General features: G+C 45.2%; 1 protein-coding gene across 1 annotated transcript in view; it reads left to right on the top strand.

Moving 5' to 3' along the window:
* The window catches only part of hcn4 (hyperpolarization activated cyclic nucleotide-gated potassium channel 4), a 70,702-nt gene that overhangs the window by 48,282 nt on the left and 9,983 nt on the right, over positions 1–12,437 (top strand). The window contains exons 5-7 of the mRNA XM_027008013.3: positions 2,397–2,543; positions 2,909–3,149; positions 11,372–11,536. Coding sequence (XP_026863814.2) covers positions 2,397–2,543; positions 2,909–3,149; positions 11,372–11,536 — 553 coding nt within the window. The remainder of the gene's footprint in view (positions 1–2,396; positions 2,544–2,908; positions 3,150–11,371; positions 11,537–12,437) is intronic.

Below are 12,437 nucleotides of genomic sequence, written 5' to 3'. Positions count from 1 at the left end.
GGGGGGTGTTTTTGGTCTGGTAAAACAATATGAACTGAATTATTCAATAAACTACACCCTCTAACTGCAATTCTAAAGGTGCAACAGTAACCTTTCTAACATACCCCATAGCTAGTCATGACATTTATTTCAGCGCATTCATTAGCCATGGGAGCTATTATTAGTTAGAGTGTTTTCAGGGAGATTACCTAACAAATTTGAGTTTGGACATGTGATGAGCTGGAATAAAGGGAAAACACAGAATAACGATTGGAACAAACCTGACAATCCCATCTGCTTGACGCTGAGCTAATACTGCCATTACTGCCTGGCCCCGGCCTGGACGAGTGGAGTGGTCAGGTAGGTCTGCAGGCTGCTCACGAACTGCGTGGGCACTGGGTAAGATCTGTGTTCATGCATTCAGGAAGTGTTTAAGTGTGTTGTATGTGGTCATAGAGGAAATATGTGCTGGTGTCCTGTGTCCTGAAGGCTTTTGATCTACTGCTCCTTCCAGGCAGACAAGACCTGTTTTTACATGCACACAAACACTTTTCAAGCTGTTTTCATGGCCTGTTTGAAAATGGCCAAAGGACTGAAGGATCATTTTAGGTTCCAGTTATAATGTTTCTCTTAGTTAATAGTCCACTAAAGACTGCTCATACTGACCCCCTGCCCACTGGTCTCACTCCTCCATCATCCCCCTGGCCACTCGTCTCACTCCTCCATCATCCTCCTGCCCACTGGTCTCACTCCTCCATCATCCCCCTCGCCACTCGTCTCACTCCTCCATCATCCCCCTCGCCACTCGTCTCACTCCTCCATCATCCCCCTGGCCACTCGTCTCACTCCTCCATCATCCCCCTCGCCACTCGTCTCACTCCTCCATCATCCCCCTCGCCACTCGTCTCACTCCTCCATCATCCTCCTGGCCACTCGTCTCACTCCTCCATCATCCCCCTGGCCACTCGTCTCACTCCTCCATCATCCTCCTGGCCACTCGTCTCACTCCTCCATCATCCTCCTGCCCACTGGTCTCACTCCTCCATCATCCCCCTGGCCACTCGTCTCACTCCTCCATCATCCTCCTGGCCACTCGTCTCACTCCTCCATCATCCTCCTGGCCACTCGTCTCACTCCTCCATCATCCTCCTGGCCACTGCTCTCACTCCTCCATCATCCCCCTCGCCACTCGTCTCACTCCTCCATCATCCTCCTGGCCACTCGTCTCACTCCTCCATCATCCTCCTGGCCACTGCTCTCACTCCTCCATCATCCTCCTGGTTGCCATGGCCCTCCTCTGCTTTCATCCCTCCTCCTTCTTTTGCTGACAAGGGCATGTATTATCTTATACTCCATTACTTGTTCTTTTTCTGAAGATGATGAAAGGAGAAAATCTCCTAAATTTGATATCGTCAGTCTTTCTCAACAAAAATAACAATTGCAAGCATGATCTGTCAAAAATAATGAGAAATAAACACGGTTTAAGCATTGGTGGGTGTGTCTGGGTGTGGGGGAGTGGGGGAGTTGTGGGGGGGGATGTTCATTCAGACATACACACATACTGACCTGGTCCCCGTGCTTGGGCCTGCATGGACTCATAGCATAGGTACAATATAAATGCATTACATAACAGTTTCAATTAACTTTTTAAGAACGTTGGGCTATGAACACACACGTAACACACATATGCACATGTCATCCTCATGCCTCTCCCCTTTCTGCCCCTCCTCCTCCTGCTCCTCCCCCTGTAGCAGGATCACCTGGTAATGGCAGTGGCTATCACATGGTCACATGGTCACTGGGCCTAGACCAGACCACCTCAGGCAGCCTCAATGCTGAGATCTCACAGCTCACAAACATGCTACTTATACTATGTGTGCAGCCGTGCTCTCCAGGCAGACGATAATTACACCTGAATTAAATTAATTATACTGCATAGCGGGAAGTTGCTTTACCCTACCGATGCAAGAGACGTGCAGGGAGTGTCCTATTAAAAGGCTTAAAAGGGCAAATCTAGTTAAAGCAAAGCATGTTCATCCTGTCACTTACGGCAATAAGGACTGTGTAAAAGGTTTATCATTATTATTGTTGTTGGTGCTGCTCCTGCTGCTGTTATTTTTCTTTTTATATTTCAAAAGAATAATGTTTGTTCAAGGTTTAGAAATCTATAAATTTAAGTCAAATAATGTAAACCTTTCACAGAACCTATCCACTTTTTCCCTTCCTAACATTTAACAAAAATTACCCTCACAGACCTACAAATATAATTTAATATAATTCGCTAAACTCCCACAATGAAACGGTGACACCGATCATATTAATCAATTCAAGGTGGCTTTATTGGTATGACTGTACCTGGAAGTCTCAATATCCGGTCTGAGAGTAACTTGGCTCCTACCTTCTCCCTGCCTGTCCAGTATAAGCAGGTGGAGCAGTACATGTCTTTCCATAAGCTGCCGGCGGATATGAGGCAGAGGATCCATGATTACTACGAGCACCGCTACCAGGGCAAGATGTTCGATGAGGAGAGCATCCTGGGGGAGCTGAACGAGCCACTCAGGGAGGTGAGGCAATGGACCTGTGGATACTGGCTAAAAGCCTAAACTAGCCTCTGGCTCTGATTACTCTGCCATTGCTTTTCGAAGCTTCTCACAAGTGAGCCACTGCTGTAATAGGTGAAGGCATAATGAGTAAAACGAGTCAAGGTAGGATCCATGGAGCATTGCTGTTAAGATTTTCCTATCAACCAGTAACATGGGTTTGAATAGTTCCATTTAGATGTGGTCATGGTAGACACATTACACTGTAGCAAAATGGAGAAGCTTTGTACCTAAATTGCAGCTAACGTAGTCTCTTGGTTCAGTCAAACACACCCTCATATTGAATGTCCTGGGGCCTACATTATTTTAACGGCTTCTTTTTTTTGCAGGAAATTATTAACTTCAATTGTCGGAAGCTGGTGGCTTCGATGCCTCTGTTTGCCAATGCTGACCCCAATTTTGTGACGTCCATGCTGACGAAGCTTCGATTCGAGGTCTTCCAGCCCGGGGACTACATCATCCGCGAGGGCACCATCGGCAAGAAGATGTACTTCATTCAGCATGGCGTGGTGAGCGTGCTTACCAAAGGCAACAAGGAGACTAAACTGTCAGATGGCTCCTACTTTGGAGGTGAGGAAGCTTTCAGTGTGACAGTAATAGCATACAGGATCTCACACACACACACACAGACACACACACACACAAAGGCATTTTTTCTCCCAATCCTTTTCAAGCCCAATTTTTCAATGCTCAAAATAGTTACTTGGTCAAAAAAATGACCTCTTTCCCAGGTCAGCCAAGGTCTTTTTTCAGTCTGTGTCTGATTTATTGATTAAGTCACAGCTGGGTTTTTTATTTTCCTTTATCTGGAACAGGCTTTAGATAACGGGTCTCGGTGAAAGAAAGTGTTTAATCTAATGTTACTGTTGCTGAAAACAAAAATCGCAGGAGTTGTATGGTTCTTTTTCTCAGTTTTGTTTATAAATGAGTATGGCAGGATAGTATTGTTTTCTGTTGCAAAGCACACATAAATGTAATATTCCCTGCATAATTAAGTAATTTCAGTACTTTTTACTCACTGGCCAAAGGATTTTAAAAATCATTTCTCTTTTGACTTGGAGGTCAATGTGTCACAGAGCTCTGAAGTAACAAAATAGAAAAAAAAACTTAATCAGCTATGAATGCCGAGCCTCATCATGTACTGCATCAACAGAAGTGTCCGAGATGAGGTCAAATGTCTAAGCATTTTCTTTATAGCACCAGTGTGAGCAAGCACCCTCTGCTCTGAATGTTAGCTTGTCATGGTATGCTTACTTGCTTATCACATTCCACCACTTTTACAGAGTGACAGTCAGTGTGCAGCTTGGGCCCCTGTGTGTAAATAATGAAGAGAGACACAGAGCCTTTAGATGTGCTTGAACCACTGATCCATCGTTAATTATGGCCAGCATTCATGTAAAGTCCCAGAACTCTCTCTGTGAGAGTCTGCCCTGAAATAATGGAAAGATGGCAAGCAATCTATCTCGGACATGCCACAGTTAATCTACACCTCACATCAAGGTGGCCCTATTTATTCCAGCTCCTTATGCGTAGTCCTGTCAATGACAGCCATCTGGACCAGGCAGTACCGGCGCCAGAACAACTTTGTTGGACAGGTTTTCCACCCTGTCTCGGGTGACACGTGTCTATTCCCCTTTAATAGCCATCAGATTTATGTGATTGGCATTTTAAATTACATTATTTTAGCAATAGCACTGAATTAAGCTGCACCAACTGTTAAATCTATAATCACAATAATCACAGACAGGGACCAGCCCGTAGCCAGACCAGTGATTGGGAGTATCATTTTGCAATTGTGAATGTTTAATAACCAAAGAACAGAATACAGCATCTATTTGCACAGAATATTCCAGCTATCCCCAGGTGTTGTACCATGCTGCTACAAAGGAGCACTGCTGAGTGTTAAACTTGGGGCAAGGAAGATGGTGCTGCTGGTGCTGATATTCAGTATGAAAGTAAAAGTAAATATCCATTTTGCAATGTTGCTGGGTAATAACAGTACGACTGAGTCCTTGCCTCCCCCCAAGATTGCCTGTCGGTGGATTGCTTGGGAAGCGTGGTGACCTGGTGGTTGGCACGTGTGCATCTCAGCACTAGGGTCTTAGGTTTGGGTCGCATGTTCTTCCTGGGTTTCCTGTGGGTTTCATCACACAGTCCAAATACACAGAGGTTAGGTAAACTTGACTGCCCTAAAAATTGTCCTGGTGTGATTGTGTTTATGAATGCCGAATGATGGATGGTGCTGTCTCCTGGGTGGCGTCCTCTCTCCCCTTCTTGTGACCTATGCAGTCCCCCAGGGTGCTGTGCTTTCTGATTGAGAGTATGCTGTATGCAATTGGCTGCTGCTTCTCTCCAGTGTGTTGGAATGGATATAAAAGCTGTGTCTTGATTCTAAAGCATCCTTTGGTTCTTAGAAAGGTTTCATATGTGTGACTATATTCGTGTACATTTAAGATCAAATCATAAATTTAGGTTGAAGTTGGTCATGGGACCAGGGACAGACAAATAGATATGGAGAGAGAGACTTGGAGAGACTTGTGTTTAAGACTTGGAAACATGGATGAATGCTTAATACTCCACCTCGGAACCATATTCCTACACTCATATTATGGATCTCTCATCTGCCCTGGATTCTTTCCCAAATGCATGACATGGTGGTGCTGTGGGAGGAGCTGTGTGGCGGTGCTATGTGGTGTGGTGCTATGTAGTGGTGCTGTGCAGTAGTGGTGTGTGGTGCTGTTGTCTGGTGGTGCTTTTTTGTGCTGCTGTGCACGGTGTTGTGAGCTGAAGCTGTGCGTGGTGTTGTGCAGTGGAGCTGTGGGTGGTGCTGTGTGGTGAAGCTGTGCGTGGTGCTGTGCAGGATGCTGTGCAGTGGTGCTGTGCGGTGGTGCTGTGTGGTGGTGCTGGCCCCCTGCCTGTTAGGAGGCTGCTATTCCTGGCACCAGTGCAGTGCTGGGGGAGCTGGGAGAAGAGTAAGACCTGTGGGGAATCTGGGACCAAACAGGAGTTAGCCACTCATGAAATTAATTTATATAACAAGTGTGTGTGTGTGCAATGTGGTCACGGAGGTGACACATTGAACAGCACTCTCTATTCAACCATGAGACTCTCTATTACACAAATGAGGAAGTGAGTGTAATACACGCACATACAAACATTTTAGTGCATATGATTGTGGGGGGATTGTCTCTCAGTGGGGCACATGAAAAGGCAGGCTTTCCCCTCAGCATGGTGGATGTGAATGATTTAAATGCATTTTCACACTTGTATCTTTGCCATGATGAGAGGAGAGGAGAGGAGAGGAGAGGAGAGGAGAGGAAAAGAAAGGGGGTTTTCTGGTCTTACTGGATGCTTGGTGTTTAAACACACACACACATATAGTACATATGACAGTGTGACTGTCATGTGTACAATTATGTTTATCTCTATATTATAGGACACCCTCTGTTCTTTATGAAGAATAATCCCATGTTGCTCTACTGAGCTATCGGTTCCTTTTTCCCGACTAGAGTCACAAGATAGAGAAATTGACCATATCACCTCAAATCATTGCTGTCATCTTGTGACTGGTCACTGCCATCACCCTCAATGTAACGTGTGGTGGCCTGAGTGCCGCAGGGCGAGGGGCAGGACGCACAGACTTCCTCGACAGGGACGAACATTTATTAACATAAACGTCAGCAGCACTCACACGTATTACAAACGATGAACATGAAACGATCCACGTTAAACGAACACGATACACAAGGATACGTCTAACATAAACACGTTACATTCAGACATTACATCTACAATGACCAACGACACCGCACACCCTGACGTGAGTTTAAATACACACAGACAAACGAAGTACAGGTGTGTGCAGACGTGGCCACAAACGAAAGTCCTCCTACTGCACGTGGCTGGCCAAACCACGTGCCTTGCGGGAGGCGAGCGTTCCGTGACACTCAACAAGGTGCAGCTAAGTAGAGTACCACTAAAGCCAGTTAGAGTGAGATGTGCTATCACGCCCCATCTAAGAAAGAAGGAGAGAAAAGCTCTGTGAGTGGTGTATGTGTGTGTGTGTGTGTGTGTGTGTATGGAGTGTGCGTTCAAATATGCTATTATGTCACCACTTTCACTAACGCCTCTAGTCCATGAGAGCCCCTGAATACAGCACTGACCCATCCGAGCACTGGTCCCCCCACTGGTTACCCCATTCCCAATGTCCTCTCCACAGGCCTGGTGCTCTGCGCTCCTGCTCAGGGCCTGGGTAGGCCTGGGTGATGGCTCCCCACACACCTCCTTTCCCTCCAGCTTTAGCATGCGGATGGTGCAGTGTCAGTTTGCATCAGGCTCGTGGGGCACCCGCACTCTCAAAGGTTAGACTGTGTGTCTACTCCACACACTTGTTCTCAGCAGCCCATGGAGACTCAAGGTGACAGAGGTCAGGGGAGCCTGTCCAGCACCAATCTCACACCACCTCCATACGTGTCCCGTGACTATACACTATAACACAGCATTAAACAGAGCTTGTTGAGCATGCAGACACACACACCAGCCTACCTCCCTGACACAGTCAATCAAATTCATTTGTTGGCATTTCACACTGAATGTTTTTTTTTTAATTGCTGCTGTTCTTGTTTATTTTTCTATCACAAACATCACTATTTTTCTATCACAACACACAGCATTTTCAACATTAGTAAATATGACCAAAATGCGCTTGCACACACAAACACACACATATACACACATATACATACGCACTATCCCATTATTCCTGCCATGGGATTGTGAGCAGCAATGATCGTAGCATGCAGGAGGCTCTGTGGGAGGTGGGGTGGTGCACATGGATGGAGCACGCTGAGGGGGACCCAGCACTCTAAGTCTGGTTAGGATTTCATGCTGATTTTTGTCCTTCCGTTATTCCGATGAGTCACCAGGCGGCCAATCCTGGAAAGAGCAGAAGCTCTCATCCCAGGTGCCGACATGAGCGATATACTGCCCAGGGAAGTTGAGGAACAAAGCAAACAGGGGCTAGAGGTCAGGGTGACTTTCCAACCATGGAACGAAGAGAGCCTGCTCTCACCGCCATGTGGCCTGCAGGCTGGGACTTGTATCTCAAAATGAAACCGGAGAGTTTGAGGATGCCAGGAACCGAGACTCAAACATTCTCCAGCCCTGGGGAGAGAGGGGGCAAAGTAGAACGCCTGTCTTGGCTTGAGTTCAAACAAAAACTGAAGTATCACAAGATATTATCGGCAGCAGTTCAAATCAGATTAGAAACGACGGGTTTTTTGGCAAATTTCATTTGACCCACTTTCTAATAATTTCATGTACAAGTGTCCACTGTAGCTTTCTCTCCTATTTGTATAGTCTTGGCCAAATGTTTTGAGACTACCACAAATTTGGGTTTTCACAAAGTTTGCTGCTTCAGTTTTTATGGTGGCAATTTGCATTCATTCTAGATTGTGATGAGTGATCAGATGAAATGCAATTAATTGCAAAGTCATTCCTTGCCATGAAAATTAACTTAATCACAAAAATTAGTACATTCCAGCCACTGCATTTTATCCCTGCCACAAAATGGCCTGCTACATAATTTTAGTGAGCTTCTCGTTAGCTTAGGAGAAAGTGTTAACGAGGCAGCTGATCAACCATTTATCGAATCAACCATTTTTTGAATCATCAAGAACTTCAAGGAGATATGTTCAATTGCAGTGAAGAAGGCTTCAGGGCACTCAAGAAAGTCAAGCAAGTGCCAGGACCTCCTAAAGAGGATGCAGCTACAGGATCAGGTCACCACCCGGTGTGAGTGCATCTGCATGCACAGTGAAGCGAAGGCTTTTGGAGGATGGCTTGGTGTCAAGAAGGGCAGCAAAGAAGCCACTTCTCTCCAAGAAAAACATCAAAGACAGACTGACATTCTGCAGGAAGTATTGGGAGTGGACTGCAGAAGACTCGGGTAAAGTTATTTTCTCTGATGAAGCCCCCTTCAGACACCTGGACAAATAATTGTCTGGAGAAGAAAAGGTGTGCGCTACCATGAGTCCTGTGTCACGCCAACAGTGAGGCATCCTAAGACCATTCATGTGTGGGGTTGCTTCTCATCCAAGGCAGTGGGTTTGCTCAAACTTTTGCCTAAGAACACTTAGTATCAAAATATCCTCCAAGAGCAACTTCTCTCAACAATCCATGAGCAATTTGGTGATGAACAATGCTTTTTCCAGCATGACGGAGCACCATGTCCCAAGGCAAAAGTAATAACCAAGTGGCTCAGTAAACAAAACATTGAAATTGTGGGTCCATGGCCACGAAATTCCCCAATCCCATTGAGAACCTGTGGTCAGTCCTCAAAAAGAGGGTGGACAAACAAAAACACAAAAACTGTGATCAACTCCAAACACTGATTAGGCAAGAATGGGTTACCATCAGTCAAGATGTTGCCCAAGATTTTTGGTCTATAAAAAACCAAGGCAGTAAACTTTTTGAAAACCAAAATTTGTGTCAGTCTCACAACTTTTGGCCACAACTGTACAACAGCACCACCAAACATAGAGTTGTTCTGTCAACCAATGCCTGGCTTATCAGCACTGTGAGGTAGCTCATTGTGTTTAGAGGAGAACACTACACATTCAGCCACTCGACTTCTCCACTGAGCTTCTGGCTTAGGCCTAAAAATATTGTTGTGCCTGTTGTGGTAAAAATATTTCCACGTGTGTTGGGCAAGATACAGTTAAATCCATTGCACTGTGAATGCAGTTAATGTATCACAGCAGCATGGCTGATGCATTATGTTCATCATTAATCCCAGTACTCTGGTAGCCAGCTCTGTGCATTTAAAGCCCTCCTGCTGTGGAGTATCAGCTGTTTTGATGATGTCATGTTCTGTAACTCTCTTCTTTCTTCTTTCTTTCTCTTTCTCTGTCTCCCTATCTCTCTCTCTCACTGTAAAGCTCAGTGTCTTGTCGCGTGTGTGTTGGCCTCAGCCAGAAGCGACCCCCCAGCTGGAGGAGATTTAGATGAGCTGAGTGCTCCTCTCTTCCCATCTTCAGCAGGGATTACCCAGAGAGCAGATTATTCCCCCACCCCACCTCTCCCCTCTCGGGCAGTAGAGAGGGAATACAGGGACATTTCCTCAAAGCACAAACAACTGAGAAGTCACCCTAACACTTACTCAAACATGCTTATTCATGCACACACATATGTACATGTATGCCATGCTGACTCATTCATATACAAACACACACATTGAGAATCACTTGCAGAACATGTGTGTGTGGAGGGGTTGCACACATATGAGCTCTCATACACGTGGGCTCTGGATTCACAGAGCAGCCCCTTGCCACGGCGTGTGGTGCTCGGCACCAGATAGAGCAATGGGTTGGGGTGTTGGTTGTTCCAGAGAATGATGGGGTATTTGACACCGCAACCCTGGATCTCGGGCTCTTCCCTGGCACAATAAGCAAAAATCTGACCTCTGAGTCCTGAACAAGACGATCCCCCGCCCCTCCACAGAGTGAGTGGGGGTCCCCCCAGGAGCAGGGCCGGCCCTTAGATCCATATTAGCAGCCTACGATGCCCTCATGCCACTGTACTGTGGCCTTTTAAAATGGCACAACACTCTCCTGATCCACCATGACAGATGAGGCTTGCCAGTCCTCAAAAATCTGAAAATGGTATTAAGTGCTTCAGACCTAGATTTCATAAGATCCAGAAATTACAGAGTTTTTGATGCAACAAGAAGAAATAAAAAATCACACAATGGTGAACTGGAGCTTTCTTTGATAAACATTCCCATTTTCATTTTCAACCCCTGAGACAGTTGACACGAGGGAGCATGAGCTGACAAGGCAGTTGCACACAGACTTTTGCAAGAAATGTGGAGACAGTAATCCTTATGCATGGGTTCACCAAAGGTTCACACAACCCCCCAAAAAAATCCCCTAGATATTGCCTCACATTTGTGACAGTGCCCCTCTCTGGTGGCCTCCGTTAGGTGGTGGTGGAGTTCCATGTTTGTCTTTGGTTTTCTGTTATGTGTCTATGATTTGGTTACATGCTACACCACACTTAGGTGGTATGTGTGTAGTGCCTCATTTGGCGCTCCACCTGTGTTATATTATTATGGCATCTCTAAAGAAAGTCTTTGTATTGTTGTGACTGATTCTCGGTCATTGATGAAGTTGCATTGGCTTTCTTTATTTATTGTTAGCGCACTTTTATGTTTGGTTTCATTTTATTACATTCACTAAACCCTCCTTTTTCCTGCATGTTTTACACCCATGACAACATTATGTTTAGGTTGTGTTACATTTTGAATAAATATCAGATGTTTGTTAGCTTGCACATTGAGAAATCTTCTCTAGTCTTTGATGGTCTTTGCTGTTTTACTTATGTATACATGAAGTGTTACAAAAATACAGAGGAGGAGGGGCCCCTCTTTGAGTCTTGGTTCCTTTCAAGGTTTCTTCCTCATGCTCTAGGGAGTTTTTCCTTGCCACTGTCGCCCCTTGGCTTGCTCACTGGGGGCTTGGACTTGGAGATTTTGTAAAGCTGCTTTGTGACAACATCTGTTGTAAAAAGCGCTTTGTAAATACATTTAGATTTTTTTTTAAATGATTTTATTCTCAAAATATAGCTGATATTAATAAAGCTCCTATAAGATGTGCCCATAGATAGGAAACAACTGTAATTCATCCAAGTCTTTAAAACTAAAAAGGTGTGTAGGTGTGTAGTGTGTGTACAGCAAATGAACATAACTAGTTATAAGAGCAAAGTCACGATGTGTCTCCCTGTATCTGCTGCAGAGATCTGTCTGCTAACTCGAGGCAGACGTACAGCCAGCGTGAGGGCCGATACCTACTGCCGCCTCTACTCTCTCTCTGTGGACAACTTCAACGAGGTGCTGGAGGAGTATCCCATGATGAGGAGAGCCTTTGAAACTGTGGCCTTGGACCGCTTGGATCGCATCGGTAAGGACCCAGCTGAAACCCTCTTCCCTGCTCAGCATCGAAGGCCACTTAGTCACAGGAGTTGACAAGTCGTGTGCATCACTTTAATGGCCTCTTTTTTTGGAGGGATATTTGCAACTGAGGGAAGCCGTTTTGTGCTGGAATCATGGGGCACAGTTTTGTCAGATGCCAAGTGTAACGTGAAACCTGCAGAAGAGCTAACAAAAATGAATTCTTAGACTATGTTGGTTCATGGGGTGATGGGCATATGCCTAATGATAGACTTTATTGTCAGTTTAAATAATATCTTTCATTAAATGTTGCACTTGAGGTTTGTTAGAATGAATGTGATCATGAACCTTTGGGACTGGAATAACAGTAAAATAACAGCCAAGATGGGCTCCAACAGGTCAGAACTAAGGAACTACTTATAAATGATATACACAGAGAAATCTGAGGTGCATTACTCAATTGAGGTGAGGTGGAAAACATTTATTGGCATAATACAACAAAAATCATCAAGTGTCTGACTGTCAGATCAAGCAAGAAAACAGACTATGCATGAAGTTTTTTTTATAACAGCTATACTACATTTGGATTGGATACAAATACACAGTGCCATAAATTTACAGTAGCATGCGAAAGTGAAGTGTCCTTATGATGCCTGGTGCTGCAGCATAATTTTTCGAGTCTCCTGCCTTAACATGCCACTCAGCTTATGGCCTAGTGCCTGCACAGACTGGCTATGTCGGTGCTGTCACCATTGCCCGTGATTATGTGGCAACGCAGGTGGCAATGCACCCCGTGCATTAAACATGGGCATCCAGCACCTCTAGCCCACTTGCACTAACAACAAGCTGAATCACTTCACACCCTTCCTTAACAATATACACAAGTCCACTGACTTGTTACAGGAGGCAAA

The sequence above is a fragment of the Electrophorus electricus genome, chromosome 6 (assembly GCF_041902795.1).
Source record: "Electrophorus electricus isolate QZ-2024a chromosome 6, ASM4190279v1, whole genome shotgun sequence".
NCBI classification, from domain to species: Eukaryota; Metazoa; Chordata; class Actinopteri; order Gymnotiformes; family Gymnotidae; genus Electrophorus; species Electrophorus electricus.
Note: the sequence above shows the minus strand (reverse complement) of the source record. Positions and strands in the feature narration are given on the sequence as shown.